Source organism: Mustela nivalis (assembly GCF_964662115.1).
Source record: "Mustela nivalis genome assembly, chromosome: 2".
Taxonomy (NCBI): domain Eukaryota; kingdom Metazoa; phylum Chordata; class Mammalia; order Carnivora; family Mustelidae; genus Mustela; species Mustela nivalis.
This window is the reverse complement of record NC_139021.1, coordinates 110,381,553-110,399,828: the sequence shown is the minus strand read 5'-3', so window position 1 is coordinate 110,399,828 and position 18,276 is coordinate 110,381,553. Positions and strand designations below refer to the sequence as shown.

At 53.7% G+C, this 18,276-nt stretch overlaps 2 protein-coding genes and 1 long non-coding RNA gene across 5 annotated transcripts in view; 2 read left to right on the top strand and 1 right to left on the bottom strand.

The window, feature by feature from the left end:
• Positions 1–18,276, bottom strand: part of LOC309859831 (lipase member K-like) — a 596,159-nt gene that overhangs the window by 115,772 nt on the left and 462,111 nt on the right. The window lies entirely within an intron of this gene.
• Positions 1,647–11,493, top strand: LOC309859860 (uncharacterized protein). Of its 3 annotated transcripts, XR_014308975.1 has the most exons (8): positions 1,647–1,751; positions 3,671–3,805; positions 5,307–5,377; positions 5,858–5,882; positions 7,657–7,730; positions 8,433–9,903; positions 10,363–10,387; positions 10,889–11,493. XR_014308975.1 is itself a non-coding variant. In XM_082721077.1 (6 exons), the coding sequence occupies exons 1-6, from the start codon at positions 1,724–1,726 to the stop codon at positions 8,553–8,555; spliced, it is 456 nt and encodes a 151-aa protein (XP_082577203.1). In that variant the 5' UTR covers positions 1,647–1,723; the 3' UTR covers positions 8,556–10,351. The 3 variants fall into 3 exon arrangements, 2 of the variants coding, with proteins under 2 accessions (XP_082577203.1, XP_082577202.1); XM_082721077.1 differs by lacking the exons at positions 10,363–10,387; positions 10,889–11,493 and having other exon boundaries at positions 8,433–10,351; XM_082721076.1 differs by lacking the exons at positions 7,657–7,730; positions 8,433–9,903; positions 10,363–10,387; positions 10,889–11,493 and having other exon boundaries at positions 5,858–7,014.
• Positions 13,826–17,438, top strand: LOC309859883. Its single transcript, XR_014309019.1, has 3 exons — positions 13,826–14,126; positions 15,862–15,947; positions 16,334–17,438. It is a non-coding gene; the product is annotated as an uncharacterized lncRNA (long non-coding RNA).

The following is an 18,276-nucleotide window of genomic DNA, read 5'->3' as shown; positions in this document are numbered from 1 at the left end:
CCAATGTAGCTATATTTATTGTATTACATAATTACAGCACATTAGTGTGTATATCCATTTCACTGTATACTAGATTTCTTCATTCTTCTCTTTATGGATTACAATAAATCTAGGGAGATACCCAAGTATTTTCTTCCCATAACTGAACTGACTGTCTTATAAAGTTCATAGCTTTTATACCACCCATTTATAAAATGACCACTGTGGAAAATATAGCAAGAAGAAAGAGAGACATATCATTCCCAGGTTATCAAAACAAACAGCTAATCAATGTTCATGTCATACACTAAAAATTGATTACTAGGAAAAACAAGACTATTTTCCAGAAATGTATAAGGTATTATTGAGAAAACAAAAAACAAAGAATACCTAAGTAAATGAATACACTATATTCATGGCTTGGACAACTTAATATTACAAAAATATCTCATTTCTCCACAAATTGGCCTATAGATTCAAGACAATCAGAATTAAAATCTTAGCAGATATTTTTGTGGAAACTGATAACTTTACTCTCAGACTTACATAGAAACTTGAATGGCCAAGAATAACCAAAACTACCTTGGAAAACAGAATGGATAAACTCACACTAATTATATAAGCAGAATCTAAGATGACGACCTCCAATGGATCCAACAACATGACATGAACTCCTCTTAAATGGAAGAGACTTAAGTCCCTGTGATTGTGATACATTCTATGGCAAAACAGATTTTGCAAGTATAAATGAGATCCTTTAATCAGTTGACTTTGGTCTAAAAGGAAGATTTACTTGGGTGGGCCTGACCTAATCATGTGAGTCTTTTACTAATTTATCTTAAATATTTTATTTATTTATTTGAGAGAGAGAGAGAGAGAGAAAGAGAGCGCATGAGCACACGAGCAGGGTGAGAGGCAAGGAGCCCAACATGGGACTTGATCTCAGGACCCCAGGATTATGACCTGAGCCAAAGGCAGACACTTAACCAACTGAGCCACCCAGGCGTCCCACATGTGAGTCTTTTAAGGAACGTAAGATATCAGAGACCCTTCTTCTGACCTCAAAGAAGAAACAAGCTACTGTGACTCCTACGGCTGTCCAGAAATAAATTCTGCCACATATGTACAGATGGGAACCCAACCAAGCCTTAGATAAGGAGTCCCAAGCAACACCTTGATTGCAGCATTAATGCCTAAGAAACTTAGTTAACCTACTCCTAACTCATTCTCGTCTATACATATGAGCCATATGAGCAGGGAGCCTGATGCTAGGATTGATCCCGGACTCCAAGAGCAGGACCTGAGCCGATGGCCAATACTTAACCCACTGAGCCACCCAAGAACTCCTGGAGAGACTTTGTGAAACAATCTCGTATAAATAGGAGTTTTCCAGAGTAGCAGATAGGATAATGAACATTTCAGTCTCCTAGGTGCCCTCAGGAGTATCCTTTTTTTAATGTCCAAAAATGCAGGTAGTTAACGTACAGCGCAGTATTGCATTCTGCAGCGCAACTCAGGGACTCATCACTTCTCTCCACCACTCAGAGCTGACCATAACAAGTGCCTTAATTGCCCATCATCCATCGACCCCTCCCCGACCCCCTTCCCTCCATGACACCCTCAGAGTTCTGTCATGAGCCATCGCCATGGTGACCTGATGACACGCATCCAACGTTCCATTTCAACTGTCACTCTGTGAGCCGAGCCCCTGGCGGTTGGGTGAACAGGACTAACAGTCCCCACGATGGGGAACCTTAACTGCTGTTGTATAGGTAGGTGCCTATCGATTTTCTCAATTCTCTTCTCTGGAGCTGGCTGCCTCCCTTTCACAGAGATCGGCTTCTTCTCTTTGGCTTTTCCTCTCCACCCTCTGATTCCCCCTCCCGGTTGGATGCCTGTGTTTGTTCGTTTGTCTGGGTGATTTCATTGGGATTTCGTGGGGAAGCTGCCTTCCTTAAAGCGCTTCGATGTTCAGAAAACCGTACTCTTTCTGAATGCCCATTTCGGACACAGTCCTACAGGGACAACACACAAGTCACACACCACACTGCTGTCCCTGCATCAGGAGAATCTTGGTGCGACCCAGGCACCACATTTGAGGGGAACGAATTGCCGGTCTCCTCTTCCCGATGGACATGACAAAATCGGAGAGGAAAGGTCAGAGGTCGAAATGCAGCTGTTTTTAGGAGAGACACTGGAGGATAGCGGGGTGGTCTCATGGGTTGATGTGCAGGGTTTCCCGGGCCGTCTGCTTGATGCCTGGGAGTGCACGGGAACGGGCTGTGCCACCGGGTGGGTGGACAGAACACACGGCAGCTGCACAGTGGACTGTCTGCTGCTCTCAAAGGTACGGCTGGGCTGGGTTCTCCAGGCCCGGCCTAGGGAGGGAGACAGGAGACTGTCTGCTAAACCTACAGTCTCCAGAGGATATCAAGAGACCTGAGAGTAGACAGGGGATGCTGGCGAAGAATGAGAGAGCAGGGAGGGACTCACGCCAGCCAGGGTAGCCTCACTTCCATCCAGCCTCCTCAGAGCAGTCCGCACGGCAAGAGCGGGCCACTCAGCATCATCCGTCTCCTTCCTGAAACCAACCACTCCCAGCCCACATGGCCACCTACATGTCCGTTTGTACCCATCGACTGCTCCTCGGGACTGGCGAGCTCAAGGCAAGCGAGTTCTCAGCCAGGTCCTATGCGACTGTTGGGAGTTTGAATCAGCTTGGGAGCCAAGCAGAACCCCAGGAGCCTGGGCTTCAACTGGCCTTCAGGACGGCCTTGGGCGACTGGGCTGACCTTGCAGAGAGGTGAGGGAACGTGGCTCAAGCTACCCGTTCCTGGTCCTTCACTAGGGCCCCACTGGGCAGAAACCACCACTTAGTTGATGTCAGGGCACCAAACACAGAGGTGAGTGAGGACTGAGGCTAGTCTCGTGGCCCTCGCTCTCCCCTACAGAAACACTGGCACAGAGGGATTTGAGACTGTGAGAGCAGCTCTTGGTTCAGGGCTTCAGGACCTTTTAGCAGGCACCGTGGGTTGGTGTCAGGGGCTCGGGGATCTCCGGCCACAGGGAAACGACGACTTTCCTGTCCCAGATCCATCCTTCATCAGGGTGGCAACTCTGGACAGTCCCTTCGGCACCCTATATTTCAGGGCCCTCCACTGTCCTCCACTGTGGCTTCACCCACAGCTAGCTGTCTAGCTGAGTCCCTAGGCGGTCCCTTCCTCAACACCTGCCGAGCGGCTGGGAAGCATCCAGTCCTCCCCTAGGTCCCAGGCACTCCTTGGACTCAATCACTTGGGACACCGTGGTGGCACACTAACGTCTAGGCCAGAGGGCAGGGAAACAGGGCACAGAGGGTTCTGGGGAACACTCTCAGGTAGGTGTGGCTGCTCAGTGGATGTGACCGAGGCTATCATGCGTGCTCACAGCGCTCTGTTGCGTGCTTTTCTTTCCTGTCTCTGCTCCATACAAGCCGTTGCCCACGAAACCTGTGGGTGTAGGAGGGGGCGGAATTCAGAGCACAGCACATGGTGACTCCTTCCTAAGTCCCACCTGGAGGGAGGAATGCCTATGGGCAGCTGGCGAGTAGGGGTAGGAGACGGATGGACTAGAAGGAAAGGAATTCCAATCCCCCTGTGGGCTCCTGACGACAAGGTGCCGACACTGTTCTCTATTTCTGTGCGTCTCCCAGAAATCTGTGGGGAGTGTCTCCTGGAGGATGTGGAGACGCCCCCACCCACGCCGCCCACTCCACAACGCCACCGCAAGAAGAGAGTCCGGTTCTCCCTCCACAATGAGGTCTTCACCATTGAGGACCCCGAGGAAGGTACCTTGGGGATTGACTCATTACGGTGATTGGAGACGCATTCTGTCATTCATTAGCACAGACATAACCGAAGCTTTTAAAACTGCTGAGACACACTGTTCTCTGATTTCACTGGTAGCCATTTCCCTCTATGCCGTCCGTCCGTCCCCTTTTAAGTCCACAAGTCACGATGAGATCCTCATTCAAACTGGATCCAAGGGGCACAGGAAAAAAGTGTCTACTAGCTGAAGGGATGGATCTTAGGTCTTTCGGGAACACACAGGTCCCTATAGGTCTCCCCAGGAAACATGGTTCTTAGATGTGTAGGAAGGAAGAGACTATGTTTTTTGCCAGGAACGCTGAACAGAAAAATGGAACAGAATACGACAGGAGGTTTCACGATGTCCCCCTTTCACTTCCGCCCATTAGCCACATCTTACATGGGTGTGCTACGTATCTTCAAAGGAACAAAACGACCTCACCACATTTGGGGAACTCAAGTACCCAGTACATTCCACGTGGTTACCGTTCTACAAATGGGGCCAATGCATTCGGTGACGGCTTCTCATTCTGGAAACAGACAGAAATCTGCGCACTAATGTCTCACACAGCTGGGTTCCCAATAGCCCCAGAGAGGCACTGCCCCCAAATCCATCACGGGAGGAAAGAACACATTCAGTGGCATCCATACACATCATAGAGTGCAATTCAGGGATAAGAAGAAACTAAGGTTTCCAATATTTTACGAAACAGATGGAACCTGGAAACTTAACACACATTTTGAAAGCAAGCACACAAGGAAAGAGGTACATTACACGATCCCAGGCTTTGAGGACACTCCAGTAGGGACATTCGTAGACCCAGAAAGTGGAAGGGACAGTGGAGGGAGGAAACGGGGAGGGCTGGTCATGTTGTCATGGGTACAGAGGTGCCATGAGATAGGATGGCAACGTTTTCCCCGTAGATGGCAGTGCGGTCTGCAAAGGATCACAGATGTCAGCAGTGTCACTGAACGGACACGCACTAACAAATACAACCCGTCCCCAGTACTTAGATTCCATGACCGAAAAACCCACTACTCCAAGGCACGATAGAGGAGCGATAGGGTCACATAGCAGAGGTGCAGGGGAGACAGCTGAACAGGCCCCATGACCAGCTGAAGAAGTGGCAAGCTGGCTTGGCTGCACAGTGGGCAGGAGGGCTCAGGGGACTGCGCCCTGAAACCCAGGGTGCCTTGAGTGTTTCCCAGACAGACGCTGAGAGTTCCCACTGATGACATCCCCTCCGTTAGAAAGCCAAGGCCCTATTTCCCTTTTCCATCCTGCTCTCCTCCTCTGTGTTTCTGTGTACACCACTGCATTCTGCGTCCACCACTGTTGGCCCACTGGCAAGTCAGGCCTTGCTTGGTCACCCTTCACGTCCATTCCCTCTGGCCCCGCATCTACATCCAGCAGACTTAACTCCCCATCTCATTCCTGAGTAGCGCAGCCAATGTCCTGACAGCTCCTCTCTGTTATCCTAGACCCTGTGGAGGACCAGTCCAAGGACCTTCCTAGGAGCTGGACAAAGGAAGGTCCCCGAACTCTCCCTGAGGTAAGCTCGCCTCTCTGATTTCTCAGAGACAGAAATGGTGCTTCCTTGATTTCTTCCATCAGTGGAGTTTGATGAACATCTGGCACTTTACCTCCCAGGGGAAGGGGGCAGCAGTCTCCCCTCGTGGAGGAATGCTGGGTCTGACCTCTTACACACAGTGGACCCAAAAAGGGTGAGGACACAGGACAGCCTCAGTTACAAACTCCATGGGATCAAACACCTTCTTCAGCAGAAAAGGTTTCTCCTTGAAAGAGAACGTTCTGCCTGTTGATCAGAATGGACTTCGAAGATTGAATGATGCTGGAGCATGATGCTCCAGCATCATTCAAATGGTCCTCTTGAACTCAGGTGGGAGGACATGGACTCAACCACGGGACCTCATCCAATTAACTGCCTGAAGTCCTCCCCAAACCAAAGAGCTGGCCCAACAGAGGACAGGATGCTGGGATCCTCACTGTGTTTCCTTTTCCCCAATCGCAGGTAGACGCTGGGAGCAAGGACAGCTGTACGTATTTAAGACCATCGGGCTCTGGGAGGAAATCTAGAGTACAAAGAAGCCTGCCCCCTGATTCTGGGTTCCAACAAGGAACGGGGGTTGGGGGATACGGACCGAGACTGTCCGGTGAGGCACGGTCACCACGTCAAACAGGGCCTGGAAGAACTCGTACATGGGGAAGGGGTGATCTGTGTGCACGTAGGATGAAGGTCCTGTGTGCGTGGGTGTGTGCGTGTGTGTGTGTCCCCATGCATTATGCTTGTGAACAGGATTGTGTGTCTTTCCCAGGAGATCTTTCTCACACTTCCATCACAATCACAGTGTCCCCCTTCCAAAACACTCTCATCACCCTGGCACACTTTACATACTCCTTCCCCTACTCCCCACAGCTGTACCTGGAGGACATTTCCCTCTGATTTCCTGGGACGGGCATGGTGCGGAGATGAAGGGTCCAAACCCTTGACCTCCTACTTGGAAAGCCAAGATTGGAGCTCAGGTTCCAATCTGAAAGTTGCTCTGGCCTACCCACCTGTGTTAGTCCCTCAGCCAGGGCGTCATGATGTACCATGGGTGCTAGCTAGCAAAGGGCCATCAGCATCTGTGCACACAGCCAAATACCTAGATTCTATGATGGACCCCGACAGGACCCAACATGACACAGGGGCTTCCATGGACACAGAAGCCAGGGCAAGCTTAGAAGCCCACCTTAAAGATTACAGGCTGGTCCCTGGAGTCAAGTGCACAGAGAAAAGCCACATCCTCATGCTCAAGCCCACATGGCTGGAAAGCGTGTGGACCCGTGGAGGACAGAACAGGGCAACATCGGTCATAGCCGGTCTCAGTGTGTACACACGACCGACCAATGGCAGAAAAGCATCACGGAGGGAACTGACTGTACTTGATAAGATTTCCCTAAGCCTCAGGAAGGTTCAAATTCTCTAAGCACACACTCAAACACCACTGGCCAATAGGAAATCAAGGTGAAGCTTGGGTGGAAGCTTTGGACCCAACATCCCTGGAGCAAATCTCCTGCAAAGCAGGCCTACAGCCGATCAGCACACACTCCCAGACTCCTCTGTGTAAGCAACTTCCCACTGGTCAGAACACCTGGGAGGGTTTGGACAGCCATTGTCTTCAGAAGAAACACACACACACACACACACACACACGGGACAGTTCAAGAACAGTGGAAGGAATCTATCACACTCATAGACAGTGCCAGCTGTTTACGGAAGCTACGATGTCCGTGCTCTCCAGTGTTGCACATGGCATTTTCTGAAGACAAAGAATGAGTGAAGCAAACTACTAGGCTCCTTTCCTGAGGGTTGAATGCAGCCTGGCAAGCAAGGCTGCTTTTTATGCTGTGCAAGATCTTACACAGATGGGATGCATATAGTCGCAGCAGGTGGGGATCTTGGGCCCAGAGCTGATGTCCAAAGCAGCAGCGTGGGACACCTTAGTGGCAAGTCAGGAGACGTTATGGGACTCGGTCTTCACACAGAAGCCAGGTTAGGCTTCCCATGTCCTGGACTGGCTATTTGGCTTTGATCAGGCTCACTTTAGCTAGAAAGACAAGAACCCTCTTCGCGTTTCCTCCCTGCTCCTCTCCCGTCCCTTCCCCTCTGCACCAGGACAAGGCCTGGCAGCAGTGCGTCCTGTACCTCCTACGAGCCCCCACACATGCACACTCCCCTCCTGTCCTCATCCATCCAAACTCCCTGCCTACTTCCTACTTCCTGAACAGTCTCACCAGTGTCCTCACGGTGCCTCTGTATCCTCCTAGCTCTCCACGATGACCTGATGGAAGAGCTACTACCCACTTTGAGGGCCGAGGAGGAAACTCTGACTCTCCCTCAGGTAAACTCATTGTTCAAGATTTTGTTTATTTGAAAGACAGAAAGACAGAGAAGGGGAGAGAGAGACAGATAGACAGACAGAGAGTGCACGAGAGCGCAAGCAGGGGGAGTAGCAGAGGGAGAGGAAGAAGCGGGCTCCCCTTTCGAGCAGGGTGCCCAATGTGGGCCTCCATCCCAGGACCCTAGGATCAGGTCCTGAGCTGAAGGCAGAAGCTTCAATGTCTGAGCTGCTCAGTCACCTCGCTAAAGTCATTTTGTGCTTCTGAGGGACAGCCAGTGTTTGATTTCTCTTTCCATGAAAGTGTCTGAGCATGGACATGCCAGAGGGGAGAGACCATGTCCTTGCTGCTGAGAGCCTGCCGTGAGTTTATACCATTAACGGACAGCAGATTGAGACGGGCACCACCATTGCTTAGGCAATGGATGGTCGTGAGCATTTTCCACCAGGTCGTTCTGTCTATGGGAAATGGCTTTGGAATGAGTTGCTGACGAAAATGGATGAGGGAATTTTGACATAACATGCTGGAGCCAAGGACAAGGGGGTCATTTTCGGGAGGTCATTTCCTCCTCCTCTGGATCATAGACTCAATGACCGCATCCCATCTAGCTTGCTTACGACACACACCAAGGGCACAGAGATGTGTGCACACGGTTTGCACAGGGTGCGGGGATCCTCACTGGGTTTCCCTTTCTCCAACTGCAGGAGGCGGTGACTGGATACACCCCATATGCTTATACCCCCATCACTCCCCTTAGGGGGACAGATCTAACTCAACAAGGTAGGGTTTTCTCTCCTCCTTTGGTCTGGAGAGCTTCCCCCTTCTGAGTTCCTCCCGGGAACAGAGGCTGGGGCGGACTGAACAAACGGAGTGTCCTGCAGAAACCCAGGACCCTGTGCTACAGTCCCTGCAAACCAGTAGGTCATTCGGGCGGTGTGCGTGGTGCGTCGGAGGGTTGGGGCTCGCTTTCGCGTGGGTCGATGCGACGGGACCGGGCATGTGGGTGTGTGGACTGCGTGCGTTTCACCAGAAGACATCTCCCACTGAATGGACTTGAAGGCACGGGTCAAAGTTTCAAAGCCAAACCTCCTTCATTCCTGCTGCACACACCCCGCTAGGACAACACATTCCTCGCTGACCACAGCTCCACCTGGAGGGTTGTTCAGGATTCCGTCTCCTCAGACAGGGACGGGGAGAAAGGAAGGGGCCCACATCTGTCCTAGCTCGGGACGTTTCTCAGACAGGGTCAAAACACAAAGGAATCAGAAGCTACTTTAGTCGACCCAAACATCACCACCAGCCTTACAAAAACACTCCCATCTTGAATGCACATAGAGGGAAGGCTCACTGGCAAATGGCAATGGCCAGGAAAGCTTCATCATTAGCTCGGGGCCCGATCCGACTTCCTGACAATCTGCTACATGGCCAGGTTAGAGAGTGCCCCTCTCGCCTGGCCTCCGCTCTCTCGTGAACTTGCCGGATCCTGACTGGGGGAGCTGGGTCCTGGGAAACTGGGTCCCGCGGACTCCAAGGACACACCCACATGCCACAGGAAAGGAAAGACTGGGAAGAATCAGCACTTTGCGGATGGGGACTCTGTTGGAATGGTCAGATGTCAGTACATAGAAATCCTGGGTCTTTGATTTTCCTGACCCTGCATGACTCAGGGACAAATAGAAACCTCTAGGGTACTTGTGCTTGCATTGAATGCAACCCTGCCACACAGTGTTCTTCTGCAGAAATACAATCTCCTAGTAGAGGTGAGAGATAGGTGGGAGCGGCCAAGAAACGGTCTTGACAATGACCATGACACAGGCGCTGGTTGGAGGAACTTGCCTGTCAGTATGGAACATGTCTCTTAGTGTTTACCCTTTCTGCTTGAAGAGGTCACCCTGATTCCACTCCCTGTAGCTCAAGTTCAGAGTCAATATTTCTCCCTCCATTCCTGCTCCTTGCCCTGACCTCTCTCGATGCAGGAGCAGCTTGCTCAGTCCATACCCACGCCATACACTCCCGGGCACGCCCACCCCAAGCGAAATTCCCTGAGCTCTTCCTGCCGAGCCCCACCAGTGGACTGACCATTCTGTGGATCTCTCCCTAGCTTGGCTGGATGGACAGGCGGGTGAGCGTTCAACAGGAAAGAATGAGGAAGACGCCCCGTTTTACACCAGAGTGGTACGCTGGCCTTTCTTTGGGGGAGACACAAAACTCTTCTGGCTTTTTAAATCAAGGTCACATAAAAAAAAAACCTCAGCATGCACCATTGACAGGGTAGGGAGAAGTTTGAGAGAGAATCTGTTACCAAATGCTACCTAACCCCGAAGGCATTGCAGGGGGGCTGGGACAACCACAGCAGGATCTCCTACCATCTGGAGGGCAGGGAGCTTTGGTACAGGTAGCAGCTATTCCTCCTTACCACCTATTTTGTCCAGTGGGACCTGGAACGTGGGACCTCTAGGAAGAATGGGCGCATCTGCAGAGGACTCATTTTGCTCTTGTCACACTTTGTGGCTCACGGGCCTCTAGCACACTTCCGCATCGGGCTTCCTCCCATCCCCCAGGGAACAAAAGAGCCATGCAAACAGGACAAAGCCTGATTTGATGTTCATACTGTTTTCTTTTCTGAAATCACAGGTGTCCCTGCTGGAAGGGGATGGCGGTAAGTATTCTGTACTCTAGAGTCACTCACTTGTTTGCAACAACCTGGAAAAGGGCAAAGGTCGGGGCTTCCTCACAGGCTCCACGACGAGAACCACCCTGATTCCAGGTCCGGCGGGACTGAGAAGAAGGGTCGGAGTAACAGAAAGGGATTTTCTGGGGAAAGACCCGTGGCCTCATGGCCCTGTCCCCAGAAACTACTGCGCTGCTCTTAGGTGGTGCAGGTTTGGGGGCAGGCAGTAGGTGTGCCTTGGAGATGGACTATTTCACAGCCAACCTAGGCCCTGTAGCTCCAACAGGAGCCAGAGTTTCTATTCACATCCCTGCTCCTCTCCAGGACCTTTCATCCTCCATCCAGGAAGGGCCCACTGCAGCTCAGTCCATACTGATGAGCTCCCCACTTCCACACACTTGTCCACACGTGCACGCCAAGCAAAGCTCCCCGAGCGATTCCCGAAGAGTCCCATCAGGGTCCCGACACTCTATGTGTGTATCCACCTAGATCCCCTCGACAGTCTGTTCGATGACCTTGACGTGGACAGCACAGAAGGAGAGGTCCAATTTTTCACCAAGGTGGTAAGTTAGCTTTCCTTCAGGTGAGGTACAGCATCCCTTATGTCCCTGATACTCGCAATCAGATCTGAACACCTCAGCACGTACAATGTCCTTGGTGAGGAGATTCTTGAGGGAGCGACTCTTAGCCAGGGACACCCCATTTCAAAGACCCTGAAGGAAACAGCAGGTTCGGTTACAGTCCACAGGGTCCTTAGCTTTTTCACGGGTGCTACTGACACTGCCGTGCCACCAATGGACCCAGGGCATGCGACCTCTAGGTGGATTCCATATCACTGCCCATGACCCTGCCCATCACCAAGAGACCAAAAGAGCTGTGCACACAGGACGAGGCAGGACTTGATGTTCATCATGTTTTCTTTTCTGAAATCACAGGTGGCCCTGCTGGAAAAGGAGCATGGTAAGTATGCTGTCCTCTAGAGTCACTCATTGCTTTTGAGCAACCTGGACAATGGGCAAGGTGGGGCCTCCTTGCAGGCTCCATCTTGAGAGCTACCCAGAATCCAGATCCTGTTGCAACGAGACTAAGGGTCATGTTCCGTACCGAGACCCGAGGCCTCGTGACCCTGGCCCTGGAAGCTACCGTGCTGTTCTTAGGTGCTGTAGGATCGGGTGCTGGGCACAAGGTCTGTTTCCATGGGAATCCATGTGCTGTGATTCGCAGGGTTGGTGTGTGTGTGTCAGGTGGATGAATGCTGTGTTCTCGAACGTGTCTGGTCCCCTCAAAATGGCGATTAATGGTGTCCGCGTTCTCAGGGATGTTTCCCATCACTGTCACGTCATAAACGTCTATTCATGGGAAAACTCTTCAACACCTACAATTGAAAGAGGTGTTCTTTCCTTGCAAATACACATCAATTCCCACAGAAAACAAATCCCGTCGCTAACTAGGAAGGGCTAGACTGTGCCCCAAAGACACAAGTGTGTCTTTTCCAATCCCTGTTACTGAGTCAGTGTTCATGGGGCTCTCCTGCCAAGCTAGGTCTCGGGCAAGAATGGTCACAGCACCTCCCTCTTGACACTGCACTCACACACACACATCTCTGCATCAGAGGCCCCACGATGCGTCTTCCCAACCTCATCGAAAACACTGAGTATGGGGACACACTTCCTCCCTTCTGCAGGTGGCTTCCGGTGCAGCCGCGTACAATAGCCCATTCGGGGATGACCCGCACAAAGGGGTAGTGGCCAGGGAACAGATGGGGCCAATTCACTCCGTGTTTCTCCATGGAGATCTACCATTTCCCTGCAGATACTGTGTCTGAGAATGCAACTGGCCTTCTCCCAGGGAAATCCCACACCCACCACTGGTCCTTGCTGGGGATCTTGGAGGTGGGTCCAAAAGGTGTCCTATCCAAGGGGAATGAGGTGGTCTTCAGGGACTGAGCATCACTGGGGGCACCTGGGCCCCCTCTATGCAGGAACGAAGGATGCTCTGTGCATCGCAAGGTGGCCAAAGAGAACCTCAAACCTCAACAGGGGTGACAGAACAATCATCACCCATTTCGCTGGCCATCTGTCCATGCAAGAGGGCCTTGTTAGATTCGGAAGGTTTGGGCCAAGAGACAATTCAAGGGAGTTCAGTGCCTGGGAATGGAAATAGAGCCAAATCAGGGTTTCAGGGTTCTTTGGCAGACAACAAGACTTTCTCTCATGAGAAACATGTATTGGAACAGAATCTGATTTTCCAACATCTCTTTTTCTCACTTGCATGCGCGGAATCCACGGGAGTACATTTCACTGCTCTCCGAGGACACTCAACGGGCTTTTCCAGGGTAGTCGCACCAGTCTGCATTCCATGAATTGCATACAAAGTCTCTAATTTTCTGCCTCCTTCCAACATGGGTCCTGGGTTTGAATTCCTGGTTTGGGTCCTCGCCACCCCAACTGACAATGCCACAGCTCAGCATCCTTTGGATTCGCATTGCCCTCACGATGCCTTATGTTGAGCATCTTTTCGTACGATGTCTGTCTGACTGGCCGAGTCATTCGTTCCCTTTGCAGCACAGACTATTCCAGTCTTTTTCTGGATTCTTTCATTTGGTGAAATCCCGGTCTTCTTTTGTTTGGTTGGTTTTCTTTGTTGTTCTTCCTTTTTGTCAGTGAACTCACCTTTTCTGAAATAAGGATTGCCAAGGGTGTCTCCAATCTGTGGGCTGCCTTTTCACTCTGTTCACTGTTTCAGAAGAGGATGCTTTTCCTGGGCGGTCCTCTTGGGAAGCATCGTGATGCCAACATGAGCGCATTTCCTTGGGCATTTCTCTTCCGCTCCCAGGTGCCCCTGCCTATTTGTATGCCAGCACCCTCCTGTTGGCTCGGGGGAATCATCCAAGGTATTGGAAGGTCAGCTTCTAGAGACCCACCACCGACTTCTTCATATTCAGAAACCTCGTGGTTCGCTGTGTTCCTTTATGGTTCCCTTATCTATTCTAGCAGCTCCTCTGTCCCGAGAGCATCACATTGTATGCTTTAGATCAGTGCTGCACGGAATCCGCTCCCCATTTATTCTAGGAACTAGGGCTTCACCTTAATCTCTTCGGGTCCAAAGACCTCCAGCAGCACCTGGTGGGTGTGTGTGAGCCCAGGAACGTCTTCCCTTGATCAACATCCCTGTCAAACCAGCCACTGATGCCCGAGCAATACACAGGAGAGCAGGCCTCCTCTCTCGCTCCTGGTTTGTGTCTAGTGCTGATTGATCCAGGAAAGAGTCTGTCTAGGATCCATCATACACAGTCCTTTATTATCTCAGCGCAGTACACGGAAATCATCAAGGGAACAAAAATGTCCAGTTGCTCACTCCCACTAGACACACGTCAAGAGTCCCATAACGACGAGTTTCTGATGGTTGCGCTGGGAGGGGACAGCGGTCATGGGCATGCAGAACTGACACTGAGGTGACTGCTGCAGCGTCCTGGTCTCATTAGAAGGCATGAAACTCCAATCCCTGTCTCCTCCAAGGGCTCCGGCTCCGCCAGCCCCGTGAACCTCTGAGAGCACTGCAGAAAGGTCAGGCAGATGCTGCACGGCCCAGAGACATCTCAACGCACCTGGGATGAAGGGGTGAGGCGGTTTCTCTCCTAACGGCATTGCTCCTCTTTCAGTTCTTGCAGATCTACTGATAGAGAGCATCGAGGACTACTCCTTCAGTGAGGACGAAATCTCTTCAGGTAGGGAATGGCACCGAGGAGGGGAACACTGGGACAGGGCTCCCGGGAACATGGGGTTGCCCCTGCCGCTCTGGAGAAGGAAGAAGGTGGGTCAAAAACCACCAAGGAAAGCGATGCTCTGGCACAGGCATGATTTGCTCATGTCACGTTCTCAGGATGAAAAGAACAGACGAGGTGTCCACGGGCCTTTAGGGTAGGCTGGGTTTGTCATCACCACTCGACTCCTTGCGTGGCTCCTTGAAGGATCTTTCCCATCAAAGCTGCTCGTGCCTCCCTTGGCCACTGACACACGTCAAAGCTTGGCCTCTTTGCTCATGGCCTCTCAGGAATGGTGCACAAGAGATTCTGCATCATTCTTGGCACGGGCCCAGACCTAGTCATGCTCAGGACTTGGCGGCCCCAACCGCACTCTCCTGGGCAAGAGACACTACGCGACACTCTGTTCTGGTCTGAGCCAGGAGGTATAAGACAGGTCTAAATTCTCTCCCTCATAACCTCCACTACCAAACCATCTTGGTTCTCTCCAAGCTGCTGTACTTCAAGGGGACGCCCAGAGCTGCAGAAGGGAAAGCGTACTTCCCCTGGGTTCATTACACAGGCTCCCGTAAATTGGAGCTTCTGCCAGCCTTCACACCCCAGCCGAATCTGACCTGGGGACGTGTTCCCAAGGGTGGGATGGCCCCATGCAGCTGCCCTGGAGAACCCCTGTCATGGGCCACGGTCCCCCGGGCCTGTGTGAAGGGGCTGCTGGACCTGCTTCACACACTTGCTGCCCCGGGTCCACTCTACCTCTCACTAGCTGGCGTCGAAGCATAGCACAGAGCCTCTTGGGAGCAGGGCCAGGGAGTCATGGTTCCTCTCACAAACCCACCTCGCTGGCCCACAGCCCTGGCCATGCTCCCCACTCCCTAGGCATGCCCAAACGGCAAACATTCCTCAGGCCTGCCCAGGGCCCTACACACACCCCGACCCCGTCCATTCCTGGCAAGCCTCAGCAGGAGCACTGGCAGGAATCCCGTGTTTCAGTAACCACACCGCTGGACGTTTTCCAGCCCTGAACAGCTGAGGGCGCCTGCACAATTTCCCATGCTCCTGTCACCATTCAACCTCTGTAACACTTAGGGAAACCGAGGGTGTTGCGTTCCCTGAAACACGTCCCTGGGAAGGTCATCCCAGTCCCTGGGCAGACATGGGCTGTGGGGACGTGGTGGGTCATCTCTCCCGGCACTTCCCCAGCAATCCCAGACCCATGACAGCTGCTCCCAGCACAGACGGATCAGGGGATTGATTCCAGGGGACCCAGGATATCTCCTCTCTTTCCTTGGTGGCCCCCTCCTGGACAACAATAGGACTGGTGGAGCTTGGCAGGGGGAAGGACATGGAGCATCTCTAGGGGAGGAGGTGGAGGAGGAGGAGGAGGACGACAAAGGAGAGCAGGGAAGGACAGGAACAAGGACAGAGGACGACAAAGTCCCGCAGAGGCAGTCTTAGGGACAGTGACAGCCTCCAGGGGGGAAAGGATCACACAGCCAGGCTTCCGGGTCTTGGAGAGAATCGGAGGTGGGAAGAGCAGGTGGGCAACCAGAGACCCCCCTGTACCCTGCGGAGATCAAACGACCAAGGCCAGGGAGGACTCGGAGCTAGGGACGCACCCCACTGAGGGCAGAGCCCAGCATCCCCAGAGCAGCAGGCCGTGGGTCATCACCTGCACTAACTCCCCTTTGTTCTCTCTCAGGGCCAACCCCAGCACCCTCGCTGCTCCCTAACCCGAAGAAGGATTCCACAGAAGGCGATTCCGATGGAAGGAGCCACCCTGCGCCTGTAATTCACTTCCACCTCCATCTCTTGGGCTTCCTCTCTCCTCTGTCCCTAAGTGCCTCCGCCCAGCTCTTCCCCTTTCCCTGCTTTGAGGACACCAACCCCGGAGGCCCTCGTCTCTGGCAGGCACTCGGGCTCTGCATGGGAACTGCTGCATGAAATCCCTGGGAAGCTCTCCTCACCCCTTTCCTACCATCACCCTGACCCCTCACCGCGGACTCTGGGAAGCAGCCCCGAACAGCAGAGCAGGGAGGAGGGCTGGGAATCGGCAGGGCACGGATCACCCGGCTGGAGGGGCCTCGGGAAGGGAGGCTGGGCCTGGGTGTCCCCACTTGGTTCTCTGATGCCGGGGAGTCTGTGCTCATGCCCACTTCTGCTCTTGCTCTTAGCTCTCAAGAAACTTTCCTTCAGTGGACTTGGCGCAAACGACAAGGAAAGCAGAAGAAGAGGAGGACCCGGGAACGGGGTGAGTCAGGCAGAAAAAGGGGCCGGTGAACATGGACACATCTTTTCTCTCGTTGCCCCGTCCCTGTTGTGGGTACCTCAGCAAACAGCACAAAACCCGGGGTGCTGCCCTAGCCTCTGACCACAAAGAGGAGAGGAGAGGAAGATCCCAGTCCCTGCGGCACTAGGAGGTCCTGAGAACATCCCACGGGGAACCTCCACCTGATCCCTGCGACTCCCTGTGGTGGTTGGGCGCTGTCGTCCAGGAGCTGCTGATCTTGGAGGGAGGGCCCTGGCTGCCTGGAGGGACTGGACCCCAGGCAGCCTAGGCACAGTGACCTTCTGGCAAAGGGCTCCACGCCCCCCATTGAGCCCCTCCCTCTGCACGACCCAAGCCTTGCCCTCCCACCCTGCAAAAGCCAGCAGACGGCTTGCTCCCGGACGACACTAGTCGCGAAGAGACAGTGGTGGGGTGGCCTCATCTCCCACTTCAGGCACGTGAGAAATGAGCAAACAAGACAGGCCCCGGGGCTCACAGGAGCAGGACAGCTCACCCCTCCCAGCGCTGCATCCCTGTGGGCGGGGAGTCGGGCCTGGTCTCCAGCTGAGTCATGTCCGCCGGCCACTCCCATACGATCTAACCAACACCTCCAGTCCCCCGAGCCTCCAAGATGCCTCGTGGGAGGTAGTGGGTCCCCTCATGGCACACTTTGCTTTGTGAGTTTCATACTCTAGAGACTCACCTCGATCCCTCAGTCGGCAGGGGAGACCCACCAGGGAAAGGCCACCCTGCCTACTCCCACCTTGCCCAACACCTGCCCACAGCCCGTGGACTGTGTGAACTCACTTCCCATGGGGGTCGGGAGCATGTCGTCTCTGCCACGCCACCTGCAACACTCATGTGGGCAAAGGCTCCCCCCACAGAGAAGGGCACGTCCAGGGCTCTCAGAGAGGCTGGGGAAGGGACAGCCCAGCAGGAGGAGGACCCCGCCGTCATGGAGGAGGACGCTCAGGGAAGGGGCCTGAGGGACCCTGGCAGTGTAGCCTTCATTCAGCTCCAGGGGGCCCACAGGAAATTCCCCTTTCTTCAGGTCATGCATGGGTCTTGCAGGGAAACCTCTACCTCAACACCTCAGAAGACACGTCCCGCAAAACCCCACAGGCCTCTGGTAAGGCCCAGGCCACACGCCACTCGCTATCTCACACCACTCTACCCTTGTCTCCACAGCTGCACCAAAGGACAGTGTGCCCACCACCCCAAGGCACCAGAGGCTCCTGGGGTGCTCCGACAAAGGAAGCCAGGCGGGCTCTGGGGCCTCACTTGCTGCTCCGATTTGGGCCCGGAGGAGGATTCGGCGTGAACGTACAGGGAAACACGCCTGCAGGAACGGCTCTCTTACGCCTGACCTCCATAGGCCAAAGAGAATACTTCTGGGCAGCCCACCAGAGGACGGCACTGGAGCCCCGAGGACGAGACGAGAGGACCCTCTGAGTCGGCCGCCACACCCAGAGTTGGCTGCCCGGGCCCTGCCGATGACGGACACTTGGAACACGAGGCAACCACCTGGGCCCACAACAGTCCATTGTGTGGGGAGAGTGGGCCACCTGGGACTGGGCGGGACAGCAGCCTTCCCGTTGTCTCCCCTGTCTGCTGCAGGGGCTGCTCCTCCTCCCGCTGTCCCCTGCAGTCTCCGACAACCCTGCAGGGCATGACACATGCAGGACAAAGCGGCACTGCCAGGGCCCCTTGACCACCCTGGGATCGACTCGAGGGGCAGCAGCCCTACCCCTGCTGGATTCCCCGAGGGTGCCGCACCCGAACCGCCCCCGTCGCTTCGACGCACAGGACCGTGACCAATGCTGGGCTCAACACTGGCAGCAGCCCCAC